At 38.6% G+C, this 18,763-nt stretch overlaps 2 protein-coding genes across 3 annotated transcripts in view; both read right to left on the reverse strand.

Moving 5' to 3' along the window:
* The window catches only part of HOXB7 (homeobox B7), a 6,498-nt gene extending 215 nt beyond the window's left edge, over positions 1-6,283 (reverse strand). The window contains exons 1-2 of the mRNA XM_082272725.1: positions 5,707-6,283; positions 1-595 (exon numbers count right to left, since the gene is read on the reverse strand). The exon at positions 1-595 is cut by the window's left edge and continues 215 nt beyond it. Of these exons, the coding sequence (XP_082128851.1) occupies positions 342-595; positions 5,707-6,109 (657 nt within the window). The 5' untranslated portion in view covers positions 6,110-6,283 and the 3' untranslated portion in view covers positions 1-341. The remainder of the gene's footprint in view (positions 596-5,706) is intronic.
* A 4,239-nt stretch (positions 6,284-10,522) lies between these two features.
* HOXB8 (homeobox B8) lies at positions 10,523-14,211 on the reverse strand. 2 transcript variants are annotated; one of them, XM_082272724.1, is made up of 2 exons: positions 13,440-14,211; positions 10,523-11,449 (listed from the first exon to the last, which is right to left on the reverse strand). In XM_082272724.1, the coding sequence occupies exons 1-2, from the start codon at positions 13,858-13,860 to the stop codon at positions 11,136-11,138; spliced, it is 735 nt and encodes a 244-aa protein (XP_082128850.1). In that variant the 5' UTR covers positions 13,861-14,211; the 3' UTR covers positions 10,523-11,135. The 2 variants fall into 2 exon arrangements, with proteins under 2 accessions (XP_082128850.1, XP_082128849.1); XM_082272723.1 differs by having other exon boundaries at positions 10,523-11,452.
* Positions 14,212-18,763: the final 4,552 nt, after the last annotated feature.

Raw genomic sequence — 18,763 nt, forward strand, 5'->3', positions numbered from 1 at the left:
GTGACTACAATCCACGGTACATAATATTGTATGTGAACAAAACACAGTCCTACACAAACACTTGGGATTTCCCTTCACAGTAAAGTCAGACGATCTATTAAACACAGTCACAATATTTTATTCTCAGGGTCTCTCCATAAGTTGGAGTCTCTGAAAAAGTTTGATCTGCAAATACTTGTGCTACATGAAGTCACATGGAAATGGATCTAATCTGTCACCACATCGGGGTAGGTAGCTAACCCTATCATAGAAAAGGGATCTAGGTAGTATGGTAGGATCCAGCAGATTCAGTGGACCTTGTGTGGGGGGGTCACCAGTCTTTTTTTTTAGGTCTCTGGTGGTCACTCCTCTTCCTCTTCCTCAGTCTCCGGCTTTTCCTGGCTGTTTGAGGTGGGGCTGGATGCCTTGTTCTCTTTTTTCCACTTCATCCTCCGGTTCTGGAACCAGATTTTGATCTGTCTCTCTGTCAGGCACAGGGCATGAGCGATCTCTATGCGCCGCCGCCGCGTCAAGTAGCGATTGTAGTGGAACTCCTTTTCCAATTCCAAGGTCTGGTACCGGGTGTAGGTCTGCCGACCCCTCTTTCTGTCCGTGCCTGGAATATACAGACGAGGCAAGATCAATAGGACTGCTCCTAACTACAGGGTACATCCTGGGCTGACCATACACTGTTCAATCTAATTGTACAATCTCTTACAATTGCAATAAATAAATAAACGGGAACACACCTAAACAATCCAATTTGTATCTTTGCAGACTCTTGCACTACATAGCTGATGGTCAATCTAAAGGAGATTGTACAATCAGCTTGTAGAGTGTATAGTCAGCCTTAGGGCATTGCACATTGTAATTATACCTTGGAAATATATGACATTGCTGTGATATTTATCCATGTGGCCATTGTGTCACCATCCTTCTCCTTATAGCATTGTGCTAATATACTTCTTATAGCTATTGTGCTTTTTTTATGTATTTATTTATTTTAACACTTTCTAGTTGCAATCGCTTGGGTCATATTTTGCATTTGTGTTATGTGTGTTATGCATGTGTGTGTGTGTTATGTATGTGTGTGTTATGTATGTGTGTGTGTTATGTATGTTTGTGTGTGTGTGTGTTATGTATGTGTGTGTTATGTATGTGTGTGTGTTATGTATGTTTGTGTGTGTGTGTGTTATGAATGTGTGTGTGTGTTATGTATGTTTGTGTGTGTGTGTTATGAATGTGTGTGTTATGTATGTGTCTGTGTGTGTGTATTATGTATGTGTGTGTTATGTATGTGTGTGTGTGTGTGTGTTATGTATGTGTCTGTGTGTGTGTATTATGTATGTGTGTGTTATGTATGTGTGTGTGTGTTATGTATGTTTGTGTGTGTGTTATGAATGTGTGTGTGTGTTATGTATGTTTGTGTGTGTGTGTTATGAATGTGTGTGTTATGTATGTGTGTGTGTGTTATGTATGTGTGTATTATGTATGTGTGTGTTATGTATGTGTGTGTGTGTACTATGTATGTGTGTGTTATGTATGTGTGTGTGTATTATTTATGTGTGTTATGAATGTGTGTGTCCTCACAAGTTCTCTCTCTCTCTCTCTCTCTCTCTCTCTCTCTCTCTCTCTCTCTCTCTCTCTATATATATATATATATATATATATATATATATATATATATAGTCATATTTTGCATATGTGTTTTGCGTGTATATGTGTGTGTGTTTGTGTGTGTACGTCACAATCTCTTTCTCTCTTTATATATATATATATATATATAGATAGATATATATATATCTATATATATATATATGTAAATATATATATATAGATAGATATATCTATCTATCTATATATATATATATATATATATATATATATATATGTGTGTGTATGTCACATGTTCTCCCTCCCCCCCTCTCTCTCTCTCTCTATATATATATATATATATATGTGTGTGTGTGTGTCAGAGGCTCTCTCTCTCTCTCTCTCTCTCTCTCTCTATATATATATATATATATATATATATATATATACGTGTGTATGTATATATATATATATGTGTGTGTGTGTCACAAGCCCTCTCTACTTCTCTCTATTTGTCATCCCTCCCTCTCTCTATTTCTCTCTCTTTCTCTTTGTCCTCTCTCTCTCTCTCTCTCTCTCTCTCTCTCTCTCTATATATATATATATATATATATATATATACACACACATATATACACGTGTGTGTATGTGCGTCATAAGCTCTCTCTACGTCTCTCTCTTTCTCCTCTGTATATATATATACATAAGAGGGAGAGAGAGAGAGAGAGAGACAGAGAAAGAGAGAGAGTTTGTGACACACACACACATACACTAATGGTGTGTGCTAAACCATCTTGGCGCTGGTAGATGGTATGTAGGTAACCCTATAGGTGTGTGTGTGGGAGGGGGGGGAATTCCTATGACAGCAGGGAACTATATGGGGGTACACTTGTGAGGAGCAGGGTCATTCTGGTTGGTGAGGAAATGAGATAGGTAGATCTGCGGGGGGATCAGGTGGGTGAGATTAATCAGCTAGTTTGTACTGCGGGGGTTTGGTAATCACATGTTCTTCCATGTGGGGGGCTGAGTAAAAATTAATAAGTAGATAGGTAGTTCTTTGGATATCTATGGGGGGCTCCAGTAATCGGATATGTACTACTGTGGGGGGGCTGCGGGCCATCAGTAAGTGGATATTTAGATCGGCGGGGATTCTTGGAGACAATCAGCGAAGAGATACAAGGAAAGATGTAGGCTAGAAGATAGAATTGTACTTTATGTGTCTACACATTGTATTTTACAGTATGACAGAGGAAGGGGTAACAGAACATGTGTTACTGGGGAGAACACGTGTTTGTGGTCAGATCAGATCCACTGTGACGAATTGCTGGATTAATATTTGGTCAGTCTTTGTGCAGGACAGGGGAAGTTAACCCTGTCCCAAATGGAAGCGGTACAAGGCTAAAGCCTATACAGTTTACTCTGCAAGACTGAAACCTTATTATGGACATACATATAAACATATGTGTGTGTACATAAAGAGTGTGTGTATATATATATATATATATATATATATATATACATATTACACTTGCATATATACACACACACACACACACACATATATATATATATATATATATATATATATATATATATATATATATATATATATATATACACACACCCACACATCTCTCTATATACATCAGGCTCCATGCACACTGGCTTCAAAATCGCAGCTTCTACAGGAGTTTTGTGTTCTTCCTATAGAAATAGCTCAATGTTATTCTATGTGTACATGCATATAAGGACGATTACCGGCATATTTTGATATATTTGCGATTTTTGAATGGAGCTTTCTGGCAAAAATAAACGTAAAACTCTTCTAAACTCTATACATGAGCGTTTTTTTAAGCCTAGTGTGCATGGAGTCATATACATCTATAATTGTAGGCCTAACATGTAATGGGTGGCTATGACAATCCTCTTCTTTTCTGTTGACAACTGACTACCCGGCTGTCAATGCAAATATCAATATCAAAAACTGTATAGCTATAAGATACATATACAGAAAAGCAGAAAAGGAGCTTAAAGTAAGAAGAGGATGGCGCTTCCTGAATCAGTTGAAACCCTTTACAATTCCTCAAGGTGAAGGCTGCATAATGATAAGTACCCCTAATTATAAGTACCCCATCAGCGCTATACAGAAGCTTACTGATGTAACAAATGATAAGCCTATAACCAGAGTTTACATAGTTCCTCTTGGGGGAGAGGTGCAGCACAGTTACGTCACTAATTGTCCTGATTTCATCACTTAAATGCACAAGAAAAAAAAAAACAGTCCTGTAAATTGATGATATGTAAAAGACAGTAGGGTAGGATAGATAGATAGATAGATAGATAGATAGATAGATAGATAGATAGATAGATAGATAGATAGATAGATAGATAGATAGATAGATAGATAGATAGATAGATAGATAGATAGATAGATAGATAGATAGATAGATAGATAGATAGATAGATAGACATGCTGTATGTATATTTAGTGCTTTATACACTATATATAAACTATATGTAATGGTGTGCATATTCTGCACACAGTATATAAAAGTTATATGTTAGTGCACGATAGATAGATAGATAGATAGATAGATAGATAGATAGATAGATAGATAGATAGATAGATAGATAGATAGATAGATAGATAGATAGATAGATAGATAGATAGATAGATAGATAGATAGATAGATTATACTATAAAGCACGATAGAATGTAGAGAGATAGATAAAATATAGAGTAGGATAGATAGAGAGATAGATAGATGGATGCTGGCCATACATCTTATAATTTTCTTGTACAACTTTCCTTTAGATTTACCAAAACCATATACTATGAAGTCAAACCTAAACACTTCCAATTTATATGCAATCAGGCAGGACCTTGCACTACATAGTTGAAAGTAAACATAAAGAAAATTGAATAGGAAAATTGTATAGTATATGGCCAGCTTAAAGCAAGAAAGTATGTAGATAGATAAATAAAATATAGCGTAAATAGATAGATAGATAGATAGATAGATAGATAGATAGATAGATAGATAGATAGATAGATAGATAGATAGATAGATAGATAGATAGATAGATAGATAGATAGATAGATAGATAGATAGATAGATAGATATAATATACTGTAAAGCAAGATATAATGTATAAATAGGTAAATAAGATAAATAAAATGTAGTGTAGGGTAGATAGATAGATAGATAGATAGATAGATAGATAGATAGATAGATAGATAGATAGATAGATAGATAGATAGATAGATAGATAGATAGATAGATAGATTATACTGTAAAGTAATATATAATGTATAAATAGGTAAATACGATAAATAAAATGTAGATAGATAGATAGATAGATAGATAGATAGATAGATAGATAGATAGATAGATAGATAGATAGATAGATAGATAGATGTTTATCTGCTCCATAGATTTACTGAGTATACACATTGGGCAGCGAGTTATGTCCCCCTATTCCAGCATAATTCAGCCAGTGAATGGCTGGGAATCTAATTCTCTTTTGTCAGCCACTTATTGCACATTCACTGAGCTGACACCTCACAGTAAATAGCGGGCATTTTGCACCTCGTGTATCATCCCAGCTCCTATTTGCATAGCTGCTTATCCCTGGTTTTATGGTGCACGCTTGTTTTGCTTGTCAAACTTCCCCCAGTCCCAGTAAGTACCCTGTGAACAGTCCCTGCGCCCCTAAATCTCCAGCCTAGCATTAGATCAGGTCCATGGATCAACCCCCCCCCCCCCATAAGACCAGGACTAAGGGACTTGCAGGGTGCCAGCTATTGTGCATTGAACCCCCCCCCCCCCCCCATAAGACTAGGACTAAAGGGACTTGCAGGGTGCCAGCTATTGTGCATTGAACCCCCCCCCCCCCCCCATAAGACTAGGACTAAGGGACTTGCAGGGTACCAGCCATCGTGCAGTGACCCCCCCCCCCTCCCCATAAGACTAGGTTTAAGGGACTTGCAGGGTGCCAGCCATTGTGCAGTGACCCCCCCCCCCCCCTCTTTGAAGAAGGACGCCATAGAGAGGAGGTGGGAAGAATCCCAGGCGCCATGGAATGCTCCTGGACCCCCCAGATGCCCCATTACCCCCCAGCTCCTTGTCTTACCTGTACTCCTCATCCAGGGGTAGATCCGAAGGTTGGTGTCACTCTGGAGGTCGGTGTCCCTCTGCTCGGTCTTGGTACAGTTCTGCTTGGAGGTGTCGGTGGAACACATTAGAGAGAGGTTCTGCTCAAACGGAGAACAGTGCATATTAAAGGAAGCGGCTTCCAGGCCGTATCCGGAGGGGGGGTACATGGCGGGGGTCTGGGGGTGCATGGTGCCCCCGTTAGTGTAGAGTCCAGGCACAGTCCCGGGGAAGGACGGCGTTGTCCCGGTGCCATAGCCGGTACGCTGGCTGCTGGAGGCGAAGGCGCACGAAGTTTGCTCTGGGAAGACTCCGGATGGGAAGACAGAACTTGCAGTTTGATATTTGGAGAATAAAGCGTTCGCATAATACAATGAACTCATAATTTGGCCGGATGATTTGTAGGCCGGGACGTTTTAGTGTCGGTTTTACGAGGTACCGTGATATATTACAGAATTAGAGTCCAGATTTACACCAAAAAGGACCCCCTTTTTCCTCCCTTGACCATGTGACTGGCACACACGTGATTTTCCTCCCTCCAATCCAGGCTCAGCTTCCCACAGCTCTTGTAATGTGGAAAAAAAAAAAAAAATTGTTGTAGTGCTGGATTTATAAAATATGATAAATATTTGATGGGCTCTAACCCTCTAAGATCTATGTTTTAAAGGGAAATTGCAATGGAGTCGATAAGGAAGCTGTAATCTGTTTCAAATGAGACAAAAAGGCTTGTGGGATGAAAAAAAAAAAAAAAACTAGCAGCAGAGAAAAGAAAAAAATAAACTGAAACCTATTTATTTCTGTATCGATTTTTCTCTAACGCTCCTGTCTGCGTTCGGTGAGATTGCGCTATCTGTGCCATAGTTATTAATGGATCCTGCGTAATGCCTCTCAGACTTGGACCGCCAGATAAACCACAAAAAAAAAAAAAGAAGAAGAAGAGCAGAACATCCAGCCGAGGAAGAATTGTGCCTCTTAGCTGTGATTGCATGTTATTGCTGGGCTCAGGATGGACTTTCAAATTGCAGATGCCAAGCGGATCATCAATACAAGAGTCTCGTGCTGGAGAGCAATTGTCCTCCACTACTATGGGCTATAATTAAGAATGCACTTACCTTGCTTGGATCTGTCTCTGTGGATCACCTCTAACCATCCTCCGCTCTCTATATTAGTATCATCATCATTCTAATCACCATTTATCTCCATAGCCCCACTTTATTAAACAGCACTCTACTCTTTCATAGGTTTGTCTACAGCTCTTTCTTCATCTCAAGAGCTTGCAATCTATATCACAGCCATACAAGCATTCATGGGGTCCATCTGATCACTATACAGTAATCACTATTTATCTCTATAGTCCCAATTTACTAAACAGCACTCTACTCTTTCATAGGTTTGTCTACAGCTCTTTCTTGATCTCAAGAGGTTGCAGTCTATATCACAGCCATACAAGCATTCATGGGGTCCATCTGATCACTATAATCACTATTTATCTCCATAGTCCCATTTTATTAAAACAGCACTGTACTCTTTTATCGGTTTGTCCACATCCTTTCTTGATCTCAAGAGCTTGCAATCCATACCAGAGCAACACAAGGGGTCCGTCTGATCATTACTTTGACTATTTATGGCCATAGCCTCACTTTACTAAACAGCACTCTACTCTTTCATAGGTTTGTCCACATTCTTTCTTGATCTCAAGAGCTTGCAATCCATACCAGAGCAACACAAGCACACAAGGGGTCCATCTGATCATTATTTATTACTATTTATCACCATAGCCCCAATTTGCTAAACAGCACTCTACTCATTCATAAGTTTGTCCACATTCTTTCTTGATCTCAAGAGCTTGCAATCCATACCAGAGCCAAAAAAGGAAACAGGGGTCCATCTGATCATTGTATTCCCTATTTATCTCCATAGTCCTACTTTATTAAACAGCACTCTACTCTTTCATAGGTTTGTCTACAGCCTTTCTTGATCTCAAGAGCTTATAAATTAATCCATATCACATCCACACAAGCATACATGGGGTCCATATGATCATTATAATCACTATTTAACTCCATAGTCCTACTTTATTAAAACAGCACTGTACACTTTTGTAGGTTTGCCCACATCCTTTCTTGATCTCAAGAGCTTGCAATCCATACCACAGCAACACAAGCATACAGGGGTCCATCTAATCATTATAGTCACTATTTGTCTCCATAGCCCCACTTTATTAAAACAGCCTTGTACACTTTTATAGGTTTGTCCACATCCTTTCTTGATCTCAAGAGCTTGCAATCCATACCACAGCCACACAAGCATACAGGAGTCCATCTGATCATTATAATCACCATTTATCGCCATAGCCCCACTTTGTTAAACAGCACTGTACTCTTTCACAGGTTTATCCACAGCCTTTCTTAATCTCAAGAGCTTGCAATCCATATCACAGCCACACAGGCATACTTTGATCATTATAATCACCATTTATCTCAATAGTCCCAAACAGCACTGTGCACTTACATAGGTTTGTCCACATCCTTTCTTGATGCAAAGAGCTTGCAATCCACACAAACATGCATGGGTCCATCTCATCCTTATAGTCACCATTTATCTCTAAAGCCCCACTTTATTAAAAAGCACTGTACAATTTAATAAGTCTGCCCACGTCCCTCCTTGATCTTAAGAGCTCGCACTCCATATCACAGTGACACAAGCATTCAGGGGTCCATCTGATCATTATAATACCCATTTATCACCATAGCCCCACTTTATTAAACAGCACAGTACACTTTTAGATTTGTCCACATCCCTCCTTGATCTTAAGAGCTTGCAATCCATTTCACAGCCACACAAATATACAGGGGTCCATCTGATCATTATACCCACCATTTATCTCCATAGTCTCCAGTTTATTAAACAGCACGGTACACTTACATAGGTGTGTCCACATCCTTTCTTGATCCCAAGAGCTTGCAATCCACACAAACATAGAGGGGTCCACCTGATCATTATAATAATAATTTATCTCCATAGCTCCACTTTATTAAACAGCACGGTACACTTACATTGGTTTGTCCACATCTTTTGTTGATACCAAGAGCTTGCAATCCACACAAACATACAAGGGTCTGTCTGATCATTATAGTCACCATTTATCTCCATAGCCCTCTTTATTATATAGCACTCTACACTTACATAGGTATGTCCACATCCTTCCTTGATCTCAAGAGCTTGCCATTTATATCACAGCCACACAAACATACAAGGGTCCATTAGATCATTATAATCATCATTTATCTGCATAGCCCAACTTTATTAAACAGCACTGTACACTCCCATAGGTTTGTCCACGGCCATTCTTGATCCAAAGAGCTGGCAATCCATACAAACACACATGGGTCCATCTGATCATTATATTCACCATTTATCTCCATAGCCCCACACTTTAATAAACAGCTCTGTGCACTTACATAGATTTGTCCACATCCCTCCCTTGATCTTGAGAGCTTACAATCCATATCACAGCCACACAAACATACAAGGGTCTATCTGATCCTCACACCTACCTGGACCAGGGAGGAGTAACCTGCTACTTCGCTCATATTCAAGTTAGAAATAAGAAAACATAGAGGGACTCGATCCTCAATCCCAAAGAAGTTGGTGTTACTCAGGTGAGTTATGTTTCTACTTAGGAAATACCTTGAGTTCCACAGCTTTAAATCTAGAACTGGATAACCTGGATCTCTTGACAAGATATTTTGATGAGAACTCTTGATGAGATCTCTTCATGAGACCTCTTCATGAGACCTCTTGATCTTATCACTTGATGACACCTTTTGATGATGATCTCTTAATGAAACCTCTTCATGAGACCTCTTGATGAGACCCCTTGATGAGATCTCTCGATGATGATCATTTGATGAGACCTTTTGATGATAATCTCTTGATGAGACCTCTTCATGAGATCTCTCGATGATGATCATTTTAATCAGATCTTTTGATTATGATCTCTTGAAGAGACCTCTTCATGAGATCTCTCGATGATCATCATTGGATGAGACCTTTTGATGATGATCTCTTGGTGAGACCTCTTCATGAGATCTCTCGATGATGATGATCATTTTAATCAGATCTTTTGATGATGATCTCTTGATGAGACCTCTTCATGAGATCTCTCGATGATGATCATTGGATGAGACCTTTTGATGATGATCTCTTGGTGAGACCTCTTCATGAGATCTATCGATGATGATCATTTGATGATACCTTTTGATGATGATCTCTTGGTGAGACCTCTTCATGAGATCTCTCGATGATGATCATTGGATAAGACCTTTTGATGATGATCTCTTGGAGAGACCTCTTCATGAGATCTCTCGATGATGATCATTTGATGAGACCTTTTGATGATAATCCCTTGATGAGACCTCTTCATGAGATCTCTTGATGATGATCTACATCTCTTCATGATGATCTCTTGATGAGGATCCACAACAAGGCACATTTGAGGACCAGAATTGATCTGTTTTACTGTGCCTGTGCCAGCAGCATCTCCAAAACCCCTACCAAAACACAACCATCCTCTGTCTCTAGTAGACCCTATAGATTCAAGGATGGTACAAAACACACAGATGACTTTTATTTCTCTTTTCAACCCATCTCCCAGGAGGAAGCATCAAAACGCAAGATGTCACGGTCCCTCTTGTAAACTTTATTGTAACTCCTTCCGCCGTTTCCATGTTTAGACAATAGGACAAAAGTGTGCAGAACCATAAAATAGAGAATGACCCCCCCCCCTTTCAGTAAAAGTAATTCACGTATACAGTATACAGTCTGTTCACAGTAACCCTAAAAAAAACACAAGTGGCTTTTCACTGGGCGCATGCTATCTACATCCACGCACACACAGAGAATGCGGGGTGCCAGGGACAAAACAAGAGGGGGCATCTAGCAATGTGTTAGAGAAGGGGGACTACAGCTGAATTAGGCAGTTTCATGTTGTTGGTCTGTTTTTTTTTTTGTCTTGTAGAAAGAAATACAGTAAACCACATAGAGAAATAGTGCACACAAAACTTCTAGAGCAAACCTTCCCCACCAAAACAAAAAAGAAAAAAAAGGAAAACAAAAAACAACATAAACCCCAAGTTATGATCCACAAAAAGCTATTGCGTTATACACAGACACTAGAAAGTCATTTCCTTCCCCCTCACCCCCCCCCACCCCCCTACCAGGTGGGAAGACAGCAGGTTGCCTGGTTCTTAGGGGGGCACCGGTCAATTTAGGTATCAAATAGGATGAGTTACAGAGAAAGGGACGATTTACAGCTACATCTTTTACAGCAACATTGTGCCCCCTTCTGTATCTTTCCAGGAACATTGGGAAGAGCTGGAGAGACAAGTAGCTTTGTCAGTGGGCTTCTCAGTCCAGGCTCTTCTCACCCTTTTGTCCATCCAGAGCCTCATCAGTGTCTTGTTGTGATCTCTCCATTTTCTGTTTCTCCAGTTCCTCCTGCTCACATTTGCTGCTGGGGAACTTATCTTTGTTGTTCTCCTTTTTCCATTTCATCCTCCTGTTCTGGAACCATATTTTCACCTGTCTCTCAGTAAGTCCCAAAGCGTGAGACACCTCAATCCGCCGCTTGCGGGTAAGGTAAGGGTTGAAGAGGAACTCTTTCTCCAGCTCTAGGGTTTGGTAGCGGCTGTAGGTCTGTCTACCTCTCCTACGTCCAGCGGCTGCTGAGGAGGAGAAGAGAACAAGAATGAAGGGCTGTAGGCACAAGCAGCAGCAGTAGGGCACACACAAAGGGGGAGGACAGGGGAAGCAGCCATCGGAAGGGGGGAAACACAACCCCAAAAAAAGAGAGAGAGAAAAAAAAAAGCAATGCAAGACACACACATACAAAGGAGAAGGAGAGGAGAAGCAGTAACCAGAGGAAGGAATAATAACTCAAAAAGAGAGGAAATAAAAAAAGCCATGCATAACACACACAAAGGGGTAGGACAAGGGAGAGCAGTAACCAGAAGAAAGAATAATAGCCCAAAAAAAAGAGAGGAAATAAAAAAAGCCATGCATAACACACACGAAGAGGTAGGACAGGGAAAGCTGTAAGAAGAAGGAATAATAAGGAATAATAACCCCCCAAAAAAGAGGAAATAAAAAAAGCAATGCATAACACACACAATAGAGCAGGGTAGGGATAGCAAGTAACCAGAAGGGGGAAAAAACAACTTATAAAAGAGAAAATAGAAAGCAAAGCAGGACACATACAAAGGAAAGGATAGGGAAAGCAATATTTGGAAAGGGGGCAAACTTTAAAAAATTGAAAATAAAAAGCAAAGCAGGACACACACAAAGGAAAGGATGGGGAAAGTAATAATCAGAAGGGGGCCAACTTAAAAAATAGAGAATAAAAAGCAAAGCAGGACTCATATAAAAGAAAGGATAGGGAAAGCAATATTTAGAAGGGGGCAAACTTAATAAATAGAGAATAAAAAGCAAAGCAGGACACATATAAAGGTAAAGGACAGGGAAAGCAATAATCAGAAGGGGGGCAACTTAAAAAATAGAGAATAAAAAGCAAAGCAGGACACATACAAAGGAAAGGATAGGGAAAGCAATAATCAGAAGGGGGCCAACTTAAAAAATAGAGAATAAAAACCAAAGCAGGACACTTACAAGGGAAGTGATAGGGAAAGCAATAATCAAAAGGGGGGTAAACTTAAAAAATAGAAAATAAAAAGCAAAGCAGGACACTTACAAAGGAAATGATAGGGAAAGCAATAATCAGAAGGGGGATGAACTTAAAAAATAGAAAATAAAAAGCAAAGCAGGACACTTACAAAAGGAGAGGATAGGGAAAGCAGTAATCAGAAGGGGAAAAGTTAACTTAAAAATATAAAATAAAAAGCAAAGCAGGATACACACGCAGGGAAGGACGGGGAAAGCAGTAATCAGAAGAGGGAAAAGTATAAAAATAAATAAATAAAAATAAGAGGCAGTGCAGGACACACATAAAAGAGAAGGACAGGGAAAGCAGTAGCCAGAGGGGGGAAATACCTTTAAAAAGGAACATAAAAAGCAATGCATGACACACACAGGGAAGGACATGGAAAGCAGTAACCAGAAGGGGGTAAAGTAAAAAGATAAATAATAAAAAGGGCAATGCAGGACACATATGAAAGGACATGGAAACCAGCAATCAGAAGGGGAAAAAGTTTAAAGAAAGAAAAAAGGGGAATACATGACACACAAGGGGAAGGACCGGGAAAGCAGTAGCAAGAAGGGCAAAAAAATATCTTATAAAAAGAGAACATGCATGACACACACAAAGGGAAAGGACATGGAAAGTAACAATCAGAAGGGAAAAAAAGTTAGCAAAAAAAAAAAGAAAAGAAATAAAAAGCAATGCAGGACACACACAAAGGGGAAGGACAGGGAAAGCAGCAACCAGAAGGGGCAAAAATAACCAAAAACAAGAGAAAATAAATAAAAGCAATGCATGCATTTCCTTAGTGACACACACTACAAAGGGTTGGGAAATGAGGGCTGGGGGGGAAGTGACCAGCAGTAAAAAAAAAAAAAAAAAAAGCAAACCTCTCCATCCGGGCAATTAAACTATAAAACAATTCACAAGTGCACAAGTTTAGCCCCCCATAAAACAGTAAAGTGCTAGGGTCACTTGATGGTCTCACTTTTTTTTTTTTTGTGAAATTTTTTGCTCACCTTGTGGTCTCATCCAGGGAAAGAGCTGTGTGGGTGAAGGACTCTGCTCTGAGCTCTCAGCTTCTTCCCCCAGGCCAGCTGAGGCCAGCTTACAGTCGGTGTATTGCACTAGATCCGAATCCTGGCTGCTGAACAGGCTCTGCCTTTGCAAAGGGTCGTATCCGTAGAAGCTGCTGGGGTCCCCATGACAGGTCACAGCGCAGGGGTTCTGCTGGTAAGGGGGTGAGGACAGGGAAGACGTTCCATGGTAAAAGTCCTGAATCTGGCTAGGGTGCTGAAAAGTGCCCCCAGCACCGGGTCCATACACCACTGTGGGTCTGCCTCCTAGATCCTGGGCAAAGCCACAATCATAATAATTGGGGCGCAAAGATTCCCCTGCCTTGTACTTGGAGAAGAGTGAATTAACAAAATAAGAACTCATTTCTTTTTTTTTTTTTGTTTGTTTCTTTTAATGCTTTGAAGCAGGAAAAAAAGGGGTTCCTGGCTTGGTGTGTCTGTGATTTCCAGGAATATAAAAAGAAAAAGATACAATCAAAAGTCTATGCCTGGATGATATTGCATCCCTTGGTTTTTTTTTTTTTTTTTTTTTGGATTAAAAAAAAAATAACCACTTAAAGGATATGTCGCTTTACATTTCCAAGAAGGGATTGCCAGTTCATAAACAGTTTCAGTGATTTACTTCGCAGCAAATGACTTGTTTCATATTTTGCAGCGTCTTTTCACGAACATTTGCATCTATTACCAAAGCCTGCTCCTATTGGCTCCTATTGGCTTCTAGCGCTCCACACGGACTGTGCGCAGGATAGGGAGAGGAGAAGAGGAGATGGAGCAGAGAGGAGGAGAGGTGGAGAAAATATACGAATTAAATATGTTTAACTACCTCCTCTAATGAGATATCCCCCCCATCACAACAAATCACCTACCTTAGCCCACCCCAAAGATTGATTTTTTTTTCTTTTTTTTGGGGGGAGTGTTGGAAATTAAAAAAAAAAAAAAAAAAAAGGACATTTAGTCATTAATTTGTAAAAAAATAAAAAAATTTAACGAGGCAGTTTTAGCCTTTTTAAATGTCAGGGTCGGTTTAGAAAACTGTAAAAGTACAACGATTTAATTGCCACGAGTTTTTAGAGGGTCCAATAAATGTAATTGGGATTTTAATACAAGTTATCAAATCATACAGTTTCTTAGGCTAAACATATTTTACAACAAACGAGCCAGTCATATTTAACATTTTAATGATCAATTCCCCCTATTATTGATCAAGGGTTGGAGTTGTTCGCACGTCAAAGAATGGAGTTTGTTCATCGCCCCCCCAAACCCAACAACAAAAAAAAAGCCTGTAAACTGTTTAGCGGACTATAAAAGGCTATAAAGCTGAGATGTTGATGTTGTTTATGTCGCAGAATATAAAAAGCGTTAGCGGTTTATGAGACTCTTCCAGGACTGCGATAAAACAGGCGCTTCTTCCATTCACACCCTGCGAATGATTACTGCAAGATGCTGCAAGTGTCAATGCCGAATTAAAATAATGATTGTTTTCCGAACAACTCTTCTCCTTGATTTTCTACATGTTTATTTTATTTTTATTTGGAGTTTAAACGTTTCCACTTAAAGATGTCACTTGGAAGGACATAGCAGGGACCAAACACGGGTTCCAGGCACTGGCCTCTGTCCCTGCTATTCCCCCCACCTCATCCCCACCCTATTCTTAGACCTTTGTAAACTATTAGGTCCTTATCACCCAGTAAAGATAAAAATCACTCATATATACCTACAGCTTCAAAGCCAATGTGGTGGATGCTGCCTGGACCCCAGTGTACTGCGCTGCGCCTGCTGTTGGCGTCCCTTCAGTGCACATGTTGTATAGGGCCACCTTGGTTGTGTGTTACTTGGAGGTTACATACATGGAGGTTACATGCTTTGTGTGTTACTTGGAGGTTACATGCTTTGTGTGTTACTTGGAGGTTACATGCTTTGTGTGTTATTTGGAGGGTACATGCTTTGTGTGTTATTTGGAGGGTACATGCTTTGTGTGTTATTTGAAGGTTACATGCTTTGTGTCTTCTTGCAGCACTTTTATCCAAGGCTGCAGAGTATGCAATATGGTATAAATATTCGGCCAATCAAATATGTATCCATCATAACATATATACATATTTAAATCTATCTATCTATCTATCTATCTATCTATCTATCTATCTATCTATCTATCTATCTATCTATCTATCTATCTATCTATCTATCTATCTATCTATCTATCTATCTATCTATCTATCTATCTATCTAACTGGCATCTAACATCTATATTCCCAAAGTCTATCTATCTATATGCTATTTGTATCCACCCATATTCTAATATATATATATATATATATATATATATATATATATATATATATATATATATATATATATATATATATATATATATATATACACACATACACATATTTACACATATAACCATCCAAAAGTTATCTATCTATATATCTTTATTCAAATAATCATTCTATCTATCTATCTAGCGATCAATGTCTACTGCTACTTTCAAAGATTCTATCTATCTATTTGACAATCTATATTTTTTTATAGTCGATTTACTTACAATCTATTTACTTACCTATAATCTATCTATCTATCTATCTATCTATCTATCTATCTATCTATCTATCTATCTATCTATCTATCTATCTATCGATCTATCAATTCATAGTCTATCTATCTATCTATCCATCAATTCATATTCTATCTATCTATCTATCTATCTATCTATCTATCTATCTATCTATCTATCTATCTATCTGTCTATCTATTCCTCCATCAATTCATTATCTATCTATCTATCTATCTATCTATCTATCTATCTATCTATCTATCTATCTATCTATCTATCTATCTATCTATCTATCTATCTATCTATCTATCTATCTATCTATCTATCTATCTATCTATCTATCTATCTATCTATCTATCTATCTATCTATCTATCTATCTATCTAAGCTCTGAGGGTAGATGAGTATTTATGGCTCAGTCTTGGCCTCCTGTCTGAAAACATAAAAGGGAATCAGATGTTTTGTGTCTTGATGTAACTCAGTACAATCTACACCTCCAAAGTAAACCTGGAAGATATCTTCCCATAAAGGCCTAAGCGCTGTATACCGGGTAAATATAGACGAGTGCACTGGGACACATTAATAGGCAATGGCGATATATTTATTCCTAATATACTGCCTTTAAACTGGGAAAAGAGTCTATTTTATTTCAGTAAAACGTTTCCTAGAGCTGAAGAAGGCCGGGAATAAAACTTTAAAATAATTTGAATCAATTGTTTGTAGGTGCTGGCTAATCAGTCTTTTAGGCATGGCTACCAATAGGACCAAAAACATGGCTTTACAAAAACTGGTGGAATAAGCTTTTTATTCCCATAACAGTCCCTTAGGTTATGCATCAGAGGGTTTCTTTTCTTAGCTTTTTTTTCTTCTTCTTCTTTTTTTTTTTCTTCTTTTTTTAGATTTATTAAATAAAAATCGGGGCAAATAGAAGCTGGATTAAAGTAGTCCATACTCTGGAGTGGGAGTATATGTAATTTAAACACTCACACACTTGTTCTTCTACTCAGTTGTCTGATGGGGTAACGATGCTTAGATCTCTCTTGAGCCCACTGTATCGCAAATGAAATGGATCCCTCCATTAAATTAAGGATTATGGCAGAATATGCCCCACAGATTTAAAGGTTATTGTAACATTATCTTTCATTGGGAAATTAAGCAACACAAGCATCATGGTCCTTTCTTTAACGTTCAACATTCTTCCATATAATCATGCTAATTAGGGTCTGGTGTAAAGAGATTATACTTCTAGAGTACCATATTCATCTTATGTGATTAAAACTTGATGGAATAGTCCCCTTGAATGAGTTCACAGCTTCCCTGCTAGTGGGTGACCACTGATGACCACTGACGTCACAGGGTACCCTGTTTTGGAAGACTCTGTATAATTAAGTGCAATCTGCAGGGAAGAATTTCCCCAAGACGGTCTCCAACTCTTCCTTCCAACAACTCATCATCCCACAGTGCTATTGTTCACTAATTTACTGATTGTTAAAACGTTTTACAGTGCAATAAAGCTGAATTATCTACAGAAGTTACATTTATAAGATATTTCCTTTTTTTGTGCTTTTTTTATGACGATGATCAGATATAGAAAAAAAAAAATTGCAAAAAAACAAAAAGGGGTATGTCTGATATTATGTTGTGTATCCTTCCATTGTAAATGCTAGAGTCAAAAAAACAAATCACAGACCAAGAGCGCCACCTTGTGTGCATTTCTGCGCAATACGCTTGGTAAACTAGTAAGTGTCAAAACTTTTTTTTAAATATAAAACACAGTATTTATATATTCAAATATATATAAATAAAAAAAATAGGGTGTTTTTGAGGATAAATACAAAGGCTTTTTCTACCAAGAGCCTAATGTAGGCCTCCTGGGTGGTGGTAAACAGTGTTTGAAAAGAAGGAATGTTTTTTTTCTAAGTTTGTAGATAGAGCAGAAGGGCTGTGCTGGGAGAGAGAATGGCCAGCTCATGTATGATACTGATAAAGGAAACACAATTTCAGACGTCTCGCCAGAGTTCGCTTGTTTGAAAGTTTATTGCTTGAATTCTTGCAGCCAAGGAATTGCTGAAGAAAAAAAAAAAAAAAAGAACAAAGACATTAAACCCCAGAGAGGAGTTTCCAAGGCTTCTGAAAAGGAGGGGAAAGAAAGCAAAGGCGAAGTTCCCAGCTTCCCTCTGCCTCATCATATATTTTGTCTGAGGCTGTTGAAAGGTATTTACATGTTGTGTTCAATCCCAATCCTCTCCAGCCAAGGGAACTTCCTTGCAGTCTCCTCACTTCTCTGCCTATAAACTTTTACAGCCGTTATATTCTTTTATGACAGAGCACTAAACGGAATTTTCCTTTTTATCGTCAGCACTTTGCTTTTTAAGCCTATCATCCCTCTTTTGTTTTCCCAAAGAATTATGCAAATGGACTTTTGTGAAAAAAAAGGGAAACAGCATAGCCAAACTTTTAAAGAATGCCAACAGCCCCCTCTATCAATCGCCTTTATCTATCTTTTTTTTTCCTTGGGTGATAAAAGTCCTATTATTTCTCAATTGATGCAGTTTGAAAATAAGATATTAAAGGGATAGTAGTCACTGGTGCTACTGCTGACAGAAGAGATATAGGAGTTTAGAAGACACTTTCCATAAATCAGACCTTTGCTATATATACAACCAGTGCAATCTTCCCCAAACACCTTCTTTATATTATTATACTGATAT

Source organism: Pelophylax lessonae (assembly GCF_965119305.1).
Source record: "Pelophylax lessonae genome assembly, chromosome: 11".
Lineage (NCBI taxonomy): Eukaryota > Metazoa > Chordata > Amphibia > Anura > Ranidae > Pelophylax > Pelophylax lessonae.